At 35.9% G+C, this 15537-nt stretch overlaps 1 protein-coding gene across 1 annotated transcript in view; it reads right to left on the reverse strand.

Moving 5' to 3' along the window:
* The window catches only part of POLK (DNA polymerase kappa), a 77542-nt gene that overhangs the window by 33615 nt on the left and 28390 nt on the right, over positions 1-15537 (reverse strand). Inside the window, exons 2-3 of the mRNA XM_082624122.1 lie at positions 13978-14141; positions 8481-8600 (exon numbers count right to left, since the gene is read on the reverse strand). Coding sequence (XP_082480248.1) covers positions 8481-8600; positions 13978-14133 — 276 coding nt within the window. The 5' untranslated portion in view covers positions 14134-14141. The remainder of the gene's footprint in view (positions 1-8480; positions 8601-13977; positions 14142-15537) is intronic.

Raw genomic sequence — 15537 nt, forward strand, 5'->3', positions numbered from 1 at the left:
TCCCCAGCCAGGGATCGAACCTGGACCCATGGCAGTGAAAGAACCAAGTGCTAACTGGACCGCCAGGGAATTCCCAACACTAATCTTACTAATCTTACTTTTAGTAGGTGTCAATTTGTCTCTGTCTGTCCATCCATCCATCTGGCCACCCACTCACCCACCCATCCCCACACCTATCTATTCGATTACTGTTTATTAAGGCTTTTATTTTCATGAACATAGGCAGTCTATTCTCAAATATCATTCCCTACTAACTCTTTCATTTTTCAATACCCACAAGTACATAACAGGTACTTAATAAATATTTACTGAATGAATAAAGCATTCCAACTGCTTATATATCAAATGATTCTACTGTTTTATAAATTTGGAAAACAACTTACTGTAACTAAAAGCTGCAGTTTAGGTAAAATAAACAACAACTCCCACCTGACTCATAATATTAACATCTTAGAATATTAACAAAGGAAATGTACAATAAAAGATTATACTTCTTTGGCATATGATGTTTATGCTGAATACTACTGTACAATCAATCATCCTAAGGCATACTGTAAACATTTCCTCTGTAGAATTGCTTTTACAAGGCTAAAATTTTTTTTTATTTTTATTTTTTTATTTTCTTTGCGGTATGCGGGCCTCTCACTGCTGTGGCCTCCCCCGCCGCGGAGCACAGGCTCCGGACGCGCAGGCCCAGCGGCCACGGCTCACGGGCCCAGCCGCTCCGCGGCACATGGGATCCTCCCAGACCGGGGCACGAACCCGCATCCCCTGCATCGGCAGGCGGACTCTCAACCACTTGCGCCACCAGGGAGGCCCTACAAGGCTAAAATTTGATAACTGTTAGTGTATTCAAATCAAAATTGAAAATTTAATCTGTAATTTATCCTTTCATGAAATTTCAACATATATAAATATATCAAATATAACAGTGAAGAATCTTTAAGGAATTTTTTTGTTTCTTTACAGAAAAAGAGCTGGATTGATAAGAAAGAAGAAAGAGAAATGAAAGAAATAACCAAAGTAGGGCAGTAAGAAAAGGGTTTATGTAGCAGACATACCCATTCCCAAGTGTTCCTTTTTTGTGGCCTCTACTATACAGGCTGAAAAAGCTAAATACACAGTTTTCTAGCTTCCCCTGCAGCTGGGGGTGGCTGTGTGACCATTTTGATCTAGTAACATATAAGGAAGTCAGTAAGAGCATTAAGTAAAATCATGAAGAGAAGAGAAAAGAAAGCTATTGAATGAAACAGAATACATAAAGAGCATGGAAGAGTGTCTTGGCACATGGTAAAAGTTCAATAAATGCAATCTATTACCAAAAGGATCACTGGAGAACTGCAAAACAAAGCAGTAAAAAATTAAGGGAAAAGCAGCCAGAAAGAAATAAGTGGGGTGAGCTCTGGAATGAAAGCAATTTCCATCATGTGGAGATCCCTAGAGTAGGTTTCCTAAAAGGTGGAGAGTTTCAGGGGCATAATTTAGCTTTTTCCCCTCGTTGGACTTCAACCTTGTTTTCATTCTGCAGAATTGTTTTTTGCAAGGTCTTCCTTCTTAACATTATAGTGACGCCTGGCCTACTAGCTACAAGTTAAAACTGCAACTCCTCTTTTTTTAAAAAAAATTTATTTATTTATTTATTTATTTATGGCTGCATTGGATCTTTGTTGCTGTGTGCGGGCTTTCTCTCATTGTGGTGAGCAGTGGCTACTCTTCATCGCGGTGTGCAGGCTTCTCATAGTGGTGGCTTCTCTTGTTGTGGAGCACGGGCTCTAGGTGCACAGGCTTCAGTCATTGTGGCACATGGGCTTCACTAGTTGTGGTGCACGGGCTTAGTTGCTCTGTGGCATGTGGGATCTTCCTGGACCAGGGCTCGAACCCGTGTCTCCTGCATTGGCAGGTGGATTCTTAACCACTGCACCACCAGGGAAGCCCCGCAACTCCTCTTTTAGAAACAATCACCCTGATTCATATTTGTCTCCAGTAGCCACAGTGAGACTTCCTAGAGGATCCATTCCTGTTTAGGCTGCAACTCACTGAATAAGCTGGGGTGCTCTGTGCCTTCTTCAGGCTGTTCCTCTGTGCAGAATGCCCTTCCTAGTTCTGTCACCAACCCTTCAAGGACCAGCTCCGACGTGTCTCTGTAACTTAATTGGATCTCTGTCCTCTATGCCACAGAATTCAATGTTCCCTTACTTGTTTTCCTGCTCTTACTATGGCACTTACTGTAATATTAGACTCTAAATTGTGAGTTCCATCAGGAGAAAGACCTTATCTGCTTTAAAAAGTTTTCCTCAAAGGGAGATTAAAGGGTACAAACTTCCAGTTACAAAATAAATGAGTCACAAGGACGAAGTGTACAGCATGGGGAATAATGCGGTAATAACTTTGTAAGATGACAGATGGTAACTATAGACTTATCCTGGTGATCATGTTGTAACATACAGAAATATTTAATCATTATATTGTGCACCTGAAACTAACATAGTGTTATAGGTCAACTGACCTACTTCAGTTAAAAAAAAAAAGATGAGTAAGATTTGGAGTCTAAGGTACAGTATGATAACTATAGCTAACAATACTGTACTGATATGTGAAAGTTACTAGAATGTAAATTTTAAAGGTTCTCATAATGAAAATAAATAATGGTAACTATGTAAACAAGCAAACAAACATAAATTCTTTCCTCATAAAAGAGAAAGGGAGGAGAGACTTGTACACCCATTTATACATATCAGTATAAATTTTATTCTTTTATATATATTTATTCTATATATATAATATATATATTTCTGATTAAAAAAGAGAAAGTACTATTTGTAGAAAAAGTTTGGAGAAGGCTGATCTCACACAGTGAGATACCACACCTAATAAACGGAACGTTTTAACATTACTCCAATTTATCATCCAGATTTAGAATAACTATTTCTTCCAGTACTTCAATTTCAAACTAGAGAATAGCATCTTGACATAAAAAAAGATGTAAACAATTCATGGAGACTAATAAAAACAAGGGTAGATTAAAAACGACTCTATATATCAATCCAGAAAATGTGCCTTAGATTTGAGTCAACTGAGAATAAGGGAGCAGCATCTGAAATACCTTAACCCAGAAACGCTGAAAAGAAAAAAGATAATAAATAGAAAACAAACCAAATGGGAAAAAATTCTCCTTAGACTCATACATTAATGCTATGACGGTTTCCTCAGCAATCTATTGTCTTTTCTGTGCTTAAAACAAGTGTACAGGTGCCAAAAGGAAACCTCGCCACTGAATGACTCACATTCCACTTTGCTTTACTATCTCTCATTAGTCACCCTTATCTGAACTCTTTCTTCTACATCTACCAAATGCATACCACCACTGCTTTTTTCCAGTTTCTTCTACTGAAATTCTCATTCATGTTTTCCTTTCTTCCATTTTTCCTTCCAAATGACTTCCAAGTTCTGATTTGAGTCTCTAATATGTACCCAGTCCCTCTTGCTACAGTTCAGAGCCAGCGTGTGTCACAGTGGGTTTTTGCTTGGGTCTCAAGCCTGCCACTTACTAGTTACATGATAGTGGGTAAGTTAATCCCTCTCCTCCTTACTTTCTTTATTTGTAAAGAGGGACTAAACCAATTTCAAAAGGTTGAAAGAATTAAGAGATACCCATATGACTCACTTATCTAGGGATATGGTAAGGGCTTAGTGATATTAACTATAATTTTTAAAGTAGAAATGACATTTACTGAGTATATTATATGTAATATGAAAAATGCTTCTTATGTTAACTCACCTAATGGTCAAATTAATTGAGAGAATAATTATTATTCCCATTTTATAGATGAAACTAAAGTTCAGTAAGATTATTTAATTTGCCCTAAGTCATAGAGCTGGTAAATGTTAGAATTAGACCTGGAAAACAGGTTACTCTAAAGCCTGTGCTCTTTCCATTATTTTAGGATACCTCCCTAAAATGAATTCTTAAAGTGTATAACACTGAAATAAGCTCAAACCAAGCTCTAGTGGTATATTTTATACCATATTATGTCTTATTTATGTTTTAAAAATCCCACTTTTGGATTACATTTAGGAGACTACTTCAGAAATATTGTTTTTCATTTTCTTGACTTAATACTACCCTAAAAATTGTTGAGTAAATCTGGGTTCTCCAAATCAAGTGTTAAAGTGGTCAAAATGCACTGATTTGCTGTGTAGTTGCCATTTAATATAACATGGATGTTTGTCTGTTCAATTCAAGAGCCCATGTTATAATAAGATGTTTTGACAGCTACAAAAATGATTGTGCTTTTAAGAAGTTTAATGAGGATGGGATGGGGTGGGGAATACTTAGGGAGGTTCTCAAGAAACATCAAGGGAGTTTATGCCTACAGAGCTTTCTTATCTTATCACACATAATAAAATCTACTATTTGGAAATTTCATGACTCTAAAATAGAAACACATTTCCCATGAAAACCTCTCTGTTCTTTCAGACCTTCTAGACTCCTTAGGATTTCCTCAATACCCTCCCACTTATACAACTTCTTTTAAAGGAAGCTCAAAAACTGAAACAATTTTACAATCAACATAAAACACATTTCCTGCCATTTCCCTTGCAAAAGATGCCGCAGAGCCTCCCATGGAATATCAACTAAAACCGTAGCAAAACCTGAAGTACTGCTACACAATGTACGGTATTTTCTGTTTCCTCAGATTTTTAGCATATTTAAGGAAATGAGCTTTAAAAGTAGTATAAACAGCAAGAAGCTGTTATATTGTACCACTCCTATGTATTACATCTTTAAAACTTTATTAAAGGTACTTGTAGACTCTAAATCAATAAAACTTACCAAAAAGAGAAAGTAAACTGCCTAAGGATTAATATCAACTTAAAAACAGTGTTACTGTGGACAGAATAGAATTTCTTTTTAACTTGATGAAATAATGCTTAAACTTATGTGAAAGACACAATGCATGAGAAAAAAAATTTTTTTTCTAAAGAGTAGTGAGGGGGAATATTAAACTATATTATTATGATTCAATAAATAAAACTGCATGGTACTGATATGGGGAAAGATTCAGTTGATTAAAAGAGAGTCCAGGGACTTCCCTGGTGGCGCAGTGGTTAAGAATCTGCCTGCCAATGTAGGGGACACGGGTTTGAGCCCTGGTCCAGGAAGATGTCACATGCCATGGAGCAACTAAGCCCATGTGCCACAACTACTGAGCCTGCCCTCTAAAGCCCACGAGCCACAACTACTGAGCCCATGTGCCACAGCTACTGAAGCCCACGTGCCTAGAGCCTGTGCTCCGCAACAAGAGAAGCCACTGCAATGAGAAGCCCACGCACCACAACAAAGAGTAGCCCCTGCTCACCATAGCTAGAGAAAGCCCGCATGCAGCAACGAAGACCCGACACAGCCAAAAATAAATAAATAAATTTATTTAAAAAAAAAAAGAGAGAGAGAGTCCAGAAACAAATCCAAGCACAATGAAAATTTAGTATATGGAAGTGCCTCATTTCAATTCAGTGGAGAAAGGACTTATGATTAAATGAATGATGTTGGGACAAGTGGATCACCATTTAGGAAAAATAATACCATTAAGGGAAAATATAATACTATTTAAGAAAAATATACTTCATACCTTACATCAAAATTTCAAATGGACTAAAGATTTGAATATAAAAAAAACTATAAAAATACTAAAAGAACATACAGGCTTGGTTGTGAGGAATAACTTTCTATGCACAATACTAAAGCCAAGAAAAAATTTTTTAACACTGCTGGATTTGATTACATAAACATTTAAAAATGTACAGGGAAAAAAATCCCTGCAAAATTATAAGACAAACAACATATTAGAAAAATCTTTACAACTGGCAGAGAAAAAAATTTTTTCATGTATGATAAGATCTATAAACGGGGAGAAAAAGATACAAACTCCTCTAGAAATGTGGGCAAAGAGTATTGCTTTAGACTGCTAGTTGAACCCTGAAATCTACTCTCTCTTCCTTCTATAGTAATAGATTTTTAGCTGACACATGGCCACCCACCTAGAGAATATATTTCACAGCTTCTCTTGCACTTGGGTGTGGCCGTGAAACTTCAATGTGAGCTAAAGTAATGTGTGCAAATTCTTTTTCACTTGTTTAATAGTAAATTACTTTCCTTGGATGATATTTTCCTTGTTTTTTCTTCCTTCCCAGAGGCTGGAATATGGATTGAAGGTAATCCATTTCTGTCAATCCAGGTAAGGATAACACTAGGGGGTGATAGAACAAGACAATGTAGAACCTGGGTCTCTAAATTACTATGGTGATTAGAACCACCAGACCAGCTGGGACTACATACCTATTATGTAGGAAAGAAATAAACTTATTTGAACCATTTTATTTTTGAGTCTCTTGTGCTAGCTACTTAGCCTATATCCTAACAAACAGAATAAAGGAGGATATTCCCACAACAAGGAAATATTGATGGCTAATTCATATGTGAAAAGACATTCCTTCTCTGTCATAGTCAAAGGAAGGCAAATTAAAACAACCATGAAATAATATTTTAGACACTGTATCAGCAAAAACTAAAAGACTGATAAAATTGACAAAATCTAGTTTTAAACAAGTATGTGAGGAAACCAGCACTTTTATGTTGAATATGTAAAATGGTACCATCTTTGGTGAAAATAACAGAACGGGAGAGTACAAAGATACATGAATACAAATGATCATCCCAATGTTGTATATAAAGCAAAAAACTGGAACCACGGTGGGATGAGGTAAATAAATTATGCACCTCCATACAGTGGACTGCTATGAAGCATTAAAACTGATGATTTGACTGACAAATCATCTTTAGTCATGATAGCAGACCACTTAACACAGAAGATAAAAAACTAGCTTGGGGCTTCCCTGGTGGCACAGTGGTTAAGAATCTGCCTGACAATGCAGGGGACACGGGTTCGAGCCCTGGTCCAGAAAGATACCACATGCCGCGGAGCAACTAAGCCCATGCGCCACAACTACTGAGCCTGTGCTCTAGAGCCCTTGAGCCACAACTACTGAAGCCCGTGCCCCTGGAGCCTGTGCTCCGCAACAAGAGAGGCCACTGCAATAAGAAGCCCACGCACCGCAGTGAGGAGTGGCCTCCGCTTGCCACAACTAGAGGGGGCCAGTGCACAGCAACGAAGATCCAACGCAGCCAAAAATAAATAAATAAAATTAAAAAAAAACAAAACTAGCTTATGCTCTAGGAAAGCATATATCAAAAAAGAAAATGACACACTGTAGTTTGATAAAGAAAACAAAATTTATAATCTTTGAACTCTATCATGAAAAGAATTTTGTAGCACAGTAGATTAATATTATAATTTTATTGTTATGTTATAGCTTAAAGTGCTTTGTAAAACTGAATCAGATTTTGATAGAGGGTAAAACTTTTTTTTTAAATTAATTTATTTTTGGATGTGTTGGGTCTTCGTTGCTGTGTGCAGGCTTTCTCTAGTTGCAGCAAGTCGGGGCTCCTCTTCACTGCAGTGTGCGGGCTTCTCATTGCAGTGGCTTCTGTTGTTGCAGAGCACAGGCTCTAGTTGCATGGCCTTCAGTAGTTGTGGCACATGGGCTCAGTAGTTATGGCTCGCGGGCTCTAGAGCTCAGGCTCAGTAGTTGTGGTGCACGGGCTTTGTTGCTCTGCGGCATGTGGGATCTTCCCGGACCAGGGCTCAAACCCGTGTCCCCTGCATTAGCAGGCGGATTCTTAACCACTGCGCCACCAGGGAAGTCCCAGAGGGTAAAACTGTCTTTAAAAGTAAACTTTAATGTTACTGCTTTGAGTTCTCAGTCTACCACATGATGCCTTGTAGCTTGGCTCTTCTCAAACTCTTCTACTGAAATAACTTTTAATACCACAGGAAACTGAGTATTTATTCCCCAAAGATGCTGAAGAAGCCAAAGGCCCCACATTTTTAGAAGTCTTGTGTTTTATCTTAAAAGTTCACATACATTTGGCACTCTACCATTTACATGACTTTTCGTTTTACTGTAACACAATTATGTTTTAAAGTACTTTCAAATTTAATTGGTTAACATGTTCTCCCAAATCTTTTTTGCAAAATTAGTTTTTCAGAAAACATGCCACATTTATCTTGTGGGCTTTTCTAGCTGCAATGTACATATATAATAAAAAAAACAAAAGCTTTGGATTAAATCCTAGCTTTGCCAACTACCTGTCATATGAAGCTGGGCAAGTCACAACCTAACTAAGGCTCCATTTACTCTTCTGTATAATGCAGGTGACAATGTCTAGGTGTGGGTCTTTATGTAAAAGGGTAGAGCAGTATTTAACAAAGTTGTTATGCACATTTGTTAAATTTTATGCTTTACGATGTAATGAACATTTACATTTCACCTTGTTTTCAGTTATGACTTGACCATGATGCATTTTAACTATCAATTATTATTCTACCAGCTTCCACTTTATTTAGCAATTGAATTAATACCTGTAATTGTGCTTTCCTTAGCTGCTGGCTGGTAATTTGAGCCTTTTGTTGCATCATATTTTCAATTCGTTGGTTGACTTGCTTTTCTTTCTTGAGCTCGTTTCCATAAAATCTGGACCCCTACATAGGAAAACAAAATAAAGTATAAGAAGAATGTTTGAAGGAAGCATCACTGCAAACCTGATGGCTAAGAGCACAGACTCTAGAAACAGAATGACTGAATTCAAAACTTACCTCCATTACTTACTAGCTAGGTTACCCTAAAATTAATCTTATTATGTTTTAGGTTTCCTTATCTGTAAAATGAATTTATAGTTACCTAAATCATAGGAATGTTGTGAGGCAGTATGTAGCACAGTACAAACTCTAGAGATGAGTACAGATCTGCACTCAGAAAATAACAATGTGTCCTAGTTGGGATCCTCCGGGCATATCCAAGGCCTTAGAGTCAGCTGGGTCATCAGTTATCTCCTTCACTTTCACTTAAAAATTATTGTAAAAAATTAACTAACAGAAACCTCAATTAAATAGAGTCAGAGATCAAAAGGGGGAGCTCTCATGCCCTTTGATGATAGTAGAAAGCAAGACAAAGAAGACTCCTTTTCTGGCAAGAACTCAGCCAATGAAAAGTCAAGGACTCTGTTTACTATACCCTTGCCAACTTCCTTTCCCCTTATTGGAAAGAGTTTTCCTCTCCAGGTTTGCTGGGGACTTGCATTTGGCTTGCCATGGTTGCAGACCTTGAACTGCAATTTTCCGCTGATCTTGAATAAACCCATTTTTTTAGTGGAGAAATAACTGGCAGTCTAGTTGTTTTAGGTAAACAGTACTTTAACAAATTTAATGTTAGCCATTAAATAAAATGTAGAAAATAACTTTTAGAAAATCATCCGTCATTCCATCACTGAACATACTATCTATTTATAAGGTGGATGGACATTTAATTATTTTCACTTTTTGGCTATTACGAAAAACGCTGCAATGAACAATTGTGTACACATTTTGTGTGGACACATGTTTTCATCTTCCTTGGATAAGTACCTAGGAGTGGAATCTCTGTGTTATATGGTAACTCCATGCTAAACCTTCTGAGGAACTGCCAAACTGTTTTCCAAAGTGGCAGAACCATTTTACAAACCTACCAGCAATGTATGAGGGTACCAATTTCTCTATATCCTTGCAACATCTGTTACTGTCTATCTTATTTTTTTAATTAATTAATTTATTTATTTATGGCTGCATTGGGTCTTCGTTGCTGTGCGTGGGCTTTCTCTAGTCGCAGCGAGCAGGAGCTACTCTTTGTTGCGGTATGCAGGCTTCTCATCGCGGTGGCTTCTCTTGTTGCAGAGTGTGGGCTTCAGTAGTTGTGGCACGTGGTCTCAGTAGTTGTGGCACAAAGGCTTAGTTGCTCCATGGCATGTGGATCTTCCCAGACCAGGGATGGAACCTGTGTCCCCTACATTGGCAGGCGGACTCTTAACCACTGTGCCACCAGGGAAGTCCTGTCTTATTTATTACAGCCATTCTAGGCTATAATACTATGAATGGCATCTCATTGTGGTTTTAATTTGCCTTTTTATAATGACTAATGTTGAACATCTTCTCATGTGCTTATGAGCCATTCTTATCCTTAGTGAAATGTCTATTTATATCTTTTGCACATTTTTTGATTGGGTTGTCTTCTTATTTTGCAAATATTTTACCCTAGTATGTTGCTTATCTTTGTTTTGTTTTGTTTTGTTTTTGCGGTACGTGGGCCTCTCACTGTTGTGGCCTCTCCCGTTGCGGAGCACAGGCTCCGGACGCGCAGGCTCAGCGGCCATGGCTCTCGGGCCTAGCTGCTCCGCGGCATGTGGGATCTTCCCGGACCGGGGCACGAACCCATGTCCCCTGCATCGGCAGGCGGACTCTCAACCACTGCGCCACCAGGGAAGTCCTATCTTTGTATTTTTTAATGGTATCTTCTGAAGTACAAACATTTTGAAGTTTGATGAGGCCCTATTTGTCAACTTTTTCTTTTACTGACTGTGCTTTCAGTGTTGTATCCAAGAAATGTTTGCCTAACCAAAGATCTCAAAGATTTTCTCCTATCTTCTAAAAGGTTTATTTCTTTAGTTCTTACATTTAAGTCAATTTTGAGTTAATTTTCAGTGTATGGTGTGAGTTAAGGGTCTAATAAGTTCATCTTTTTTGCATGTGGATATCCAGTTGTTCCAGTATCATGTGCTGAACAGACTATCTTTTTGCCTTGGTACAAATATCAATAAACTATAAACATTTATTTCTAGACTCTCAATTCTGCTCCATTGTTCTATATGTCTAGCCTCATGGCAGTAGCACATTGTCTTGATAATTGTAGCTTTATAGTAAGTTTTGAAATAGGAAAGTCAGACCCCCATGCTTGTTCCTTTTTACAATTGTTTTGATTATTTTAGGTGTTTCTGATTTCCATATAAATTTTAAAATCTGTTTGTCAATTTCTGCAGAAAAAAAAAAACCACTGGAATTTTGATGAGGGAAGTACACTGAATCTACAGATCAATTTGGGGAGAATTGCCTTCTTAACCGTATGGAATCTTCTTATCCTTGAATAGCCATATGTCTCCATTTTTTAGGTCATTATCTTCCCTCACCAAGTTTTTGTAATTTTCAGGGTACAATTGTTGCACTCCTGAAATTCCTTAAGACTTTCTATATATTAGATCATGTCACCTGTGAACAGATAGTTTTAATTCTTTGTTTCCAATCTTGATGCTTTTTATTTCTTTTAATTGCCTGACAGCACTGGCTAAAATGTTCAGAACTAGGTTGAAAAGAACAGGTGAGATTGGGCATCCTTGCCTTGCTCCTGATTTTCGGGCAAAAGTGTTTAGTCTTTCACCATAAAGTATAGTGACAACTATAGGGTTTTTTGTTTTTTGATTTTTTTGTTTTTTGTTTTTTAATTTTTATTGGGGTGTATAGGTTTTTATAGATGTCCTTTTTAGGTTGCAGAAGTTCCCTTCTATTTCAAGTTTATTAAGAGTTTTTAGCATGAATGGGTATAGGATTTTGTCAGGTATGATTTTTCTGCATCTATTGACATGACCATGTGTTTTTTGCCCTTAATTCTATTAACATGGTATAGTACATTAATTGATTTTTGGAGGCTAAACCAACCTTGCATTCTTAGGATAAATCCCATTTGGTCATGCTACATAATCTTAATATATTGTTGGATCCAGTTTGCTAATATTTTGATGAGGACTTCTACATTTATAAAGATCTATAATCTTCTGCTTGTCTGACTTTAGTATTAAGGGGATACAGGCCTCATAGAAAGAGTTGGGAAGTGTTCCATCCTTCTTTATTTTTTGGAAGAACTTATGGAGTATTGGTATTATTTCTCCTTTAAATGTCAAATAAAATTCACCAGTGAATACCCAGAGAAAACCATAATTCAAAAAGACACATGCACCCCAATGTTCAGTATTGTATTTAAGATCATGTTGTATAGTGCAAGAACAGACAAATAATCTACCAGAACAGTAGAAAGCACTGCAGATCAGTAGGAAAGGATGGACTATTTAGTAAATGGTACTGAGACATGGGGAAGAAAGAGGGAAGATCTGATAGGGACATCTAAGATAATTTAAATATTCTATTTCTTAACTTGAAAACTAGGATCATAGGCTTTACTCTTTGTCTTTTAAAAATTGTTATGATGAAAATTTCAAAGAAGTCTGAAACAGAAAAATATAGAGATTGCTGTAATAAATAATATATAAAACTATCACTGAGATTTAACAACTGTTAATATTTTGCTTGATTTCCTTCAATGATTTTTTAAGTGAACTGTTTTAAAGAAAATTACAGATATAATGACATTTAGCTATTCTATAGAGTATTTTAGCATGTATCTTTAAAAATAAGGCCATTTTCCATAATAATATGTAATCATAATAACATTTCATAACTAATAAAATTAACAATAATTCCTTAATATTATCTAGTATCCTCCCTATATTCAAATTCCTGTAAATGTTCCAAATGTATTTGTTCCAACCAGTATCCAACCCATATGTTATATTTCCTTATTTCATCTCTTAATTATCTTTTATTGATACTTTTAAAATTGTATCTACATTTTATATGCTTAAAAAATTATTTTTCCCTCAACTCTTTATTTTAGAATTTCCAAATATTCAAGAGTTGAAAGAATAGTACAATGAACACCTATATGTCCTCACCTAGATTGACCAATTGTTGATATCCTGCTACATTCGGTTTCTCTCCCAACTTTTATGTGTGCTTGTGTGCGCACACACACACATACACACACACTCACTCTCTTTCTCTCTCCACCCTCTTTTTTTGGCTAAACCATTTGAGAGTAAGTTGGTGCAGTTATCAGCATGCATTTGCTAAGAATAAGCATATTCTCTTAAATTTTATACCTTTCTGCATGGATATTTCATAATACATAAATGAAACCCCCCAAATGGTAGAAAAAAACCATTAAAGAACTCTTTTATGATCTTGGAGAAAGTCATATGTAGTTAACTAATTCAAGTACGTAAAAAGAAGCAAACAAAAAACTACTGCACAGGACTAAACTACCATGAGCAAAGTCAAAAGGTAAACAATAATCCAATGGAAAATTGTGCAAAGGGTAAGAAGAGACAGTGTGTAAAAAATACACATGTAAGTGGCTTTTAAACATATGAAAAAGATGTACAATCTCACCTTTCAATAAGAGAAATATAAATTAATGCAACTCTGTGTTACCATAGACTGGCAAATCCAGAAGTATAGTAACACACTATGTTGGTATGGTTGCAGCATGGTAAAACATAGTCTCACATATTGGCAGTGGAAATGTAAATTGATACAACTACTATGGAGGCCAATTGCACAATTAATTAAAAACTGCACATGCATATATCCTTTCATGCTATATGTATTTGGTGGAATAATTCCACTTCTGGGAATCTCTCCTATAGTTATATTTGCACATATGTAAAGTTATGAAATACAAGCTTATTCACTGTAGTATTGTTTGTAAAAATGAAAGACTAGAAATGACTTATTATATGTCCATCCATAAAGATTCTGACTAGTTCAATAAAGTATAGTATATCCACATATGCAGGCATAAAAAAGAATGAAGATCTCTAGTTTCTTATACAGAAAGACTTCAAAGATATATTAACTGAAATAAAAACAAAAAACCCACAATTGTACTATTCTCCTATTGGGGTGAAAAAAAAAGGATGAAAAAGAAGATATACGTTATTTTGCTTTAACATGCATACTATGTGCATGTGAAGTAGAAAACTGGATGGCAAAAGCAACAGAAGAGAAGGGAAATTATTCTATATGCATTGTAGCTTAATAACTTTATATATTAAAATATTAAAAATTATAATTAAAAGGATATTTAAAACACTAATTTTCTTTTAAACAGAAAGTTAAAAAGTTACTAAATTAAAGATATTGAAAGAAAAAAGAAACATACCTTTGTGGCTTCCATTATAATTTTGTTAATTTTCTCTTTATCTAATCCTTCCATTCCGGCTTTATTATCATTAAGTCCCATCCTTAGCAGAAGATCATCTTTGTAATTGTCATTCTTCTCCTTTGTGCTGTTATTCTTCTCCTCTGTGCTATCCATGGTGTAAACTTAAAGTAAAAAAAAAAAGTTAAAGTTAAAATGGCTTTTTTGGGAGAGGGGTGGACATTTAAAAGTTAAAATGATATAGAAATCAGCAAAATAAAAATGACAGTTAAGATTTTTTGGTTATGGAGAAATAATTATTACTCAGATTTTAAAATTATTATCCCAAGATTATCATACTCTTGGAGGGAAGAAAGGAATCAACATTTCCTGCCAACCTGTGCTAGCCACTATGCTTGGTGCTTTACACGTGAATTTTACACAGCAGCCCTGAAAGGTAGAGATAAATAGAAAAGAAACCTAAGTTTTAGAACATGCCTAGCGACACAAATTTGATAATAAGTGACAACATCTGTGTCCGACAGTTCATGTTTTTCCCATATTAATACACTGTAAAAGAAATAAATACAAAATAACAATTTCCCTGCCTAACATTAAGATCAAAAACATTTATTACCTACTGTTTGCAGAGTTCCATTCTTAAATCAGTGAAAAAATATAGGAAGAAATATCTATCCACTTCCAGGAAATCATTACATTTTACAATGTTATGTCACTTCTAAGGTTGATTTCAAATAATAATTCTTTAGTGTCTTTATATAATTCTTTATAATTTACCTTCACATACATTCACTTTTAAAAACAATTATTACAACCATGCAAAATAGACTTGCTCATTCTCATGTTAGGGAGAAAGAAATTTGAATTTCAGGAAGGTTAAATGAATTGCCCATCACAATGGGTAATTATGATAATAACTGATAATAAGCAATTATGATAATTATCTGATAATATGCAAAAGAACCAGGATTTCAATCCAAGTCTTCTTACTCCAAGTCTAAAGCAGCTACCATGACATCACAGCTGCCCCCAATTTGGGGTTCACTTATACTACAAATAAATGGCCAGGTGAATAGCTGCCATGAATCTACAACAAATTATGGCAGTGATTTGCATGATTTACAGAGGGTTCACTTATTCTACTCTGCCTTGAGGACCTTCCCTCCCCACCACTCCCCTCCTCTTCCCTTCCCTTCTTTTCTTTTCTTTCTATTTAACATCCATCATCATATATAGTTTTTTTTTTCGTGTGATGAGAACTTTTAAGATCTACACTCTTAGCAACTTTCAAGTATACAATACAGTATTATTAACTATAGTCACCATGCTGTACATCTCCATGACTTATTTTATAATTGAAAGTTTATACCTTTTGACTCCCTTTATCTATTTCCCCCATCCCCCTACCCCTCACCCCTCCCATCCACGCCCCATCCCTGCCACTGGCAACCACCAATCTGTTCTCTGTGAGTTGTTTTTTGTTTTTGTTTTTAGATTCCACATATAAGTAAGATCATACGGTATTTGAATTTCTCTGACTTATTTCACTTAGATAATGCC

Source organism: Mesoplodon mirus (genome assembly GCF_964341445.2).
Source record: "Mesoplodon mirus genome assembly, chromosome: 5".
Lineage (NCBI taxonomy): Eukaryota > Metazoa > Chordata > Mammalia > Artiodactyla > Ziphiidae > Mesoplodon > Mesoplodon mirus.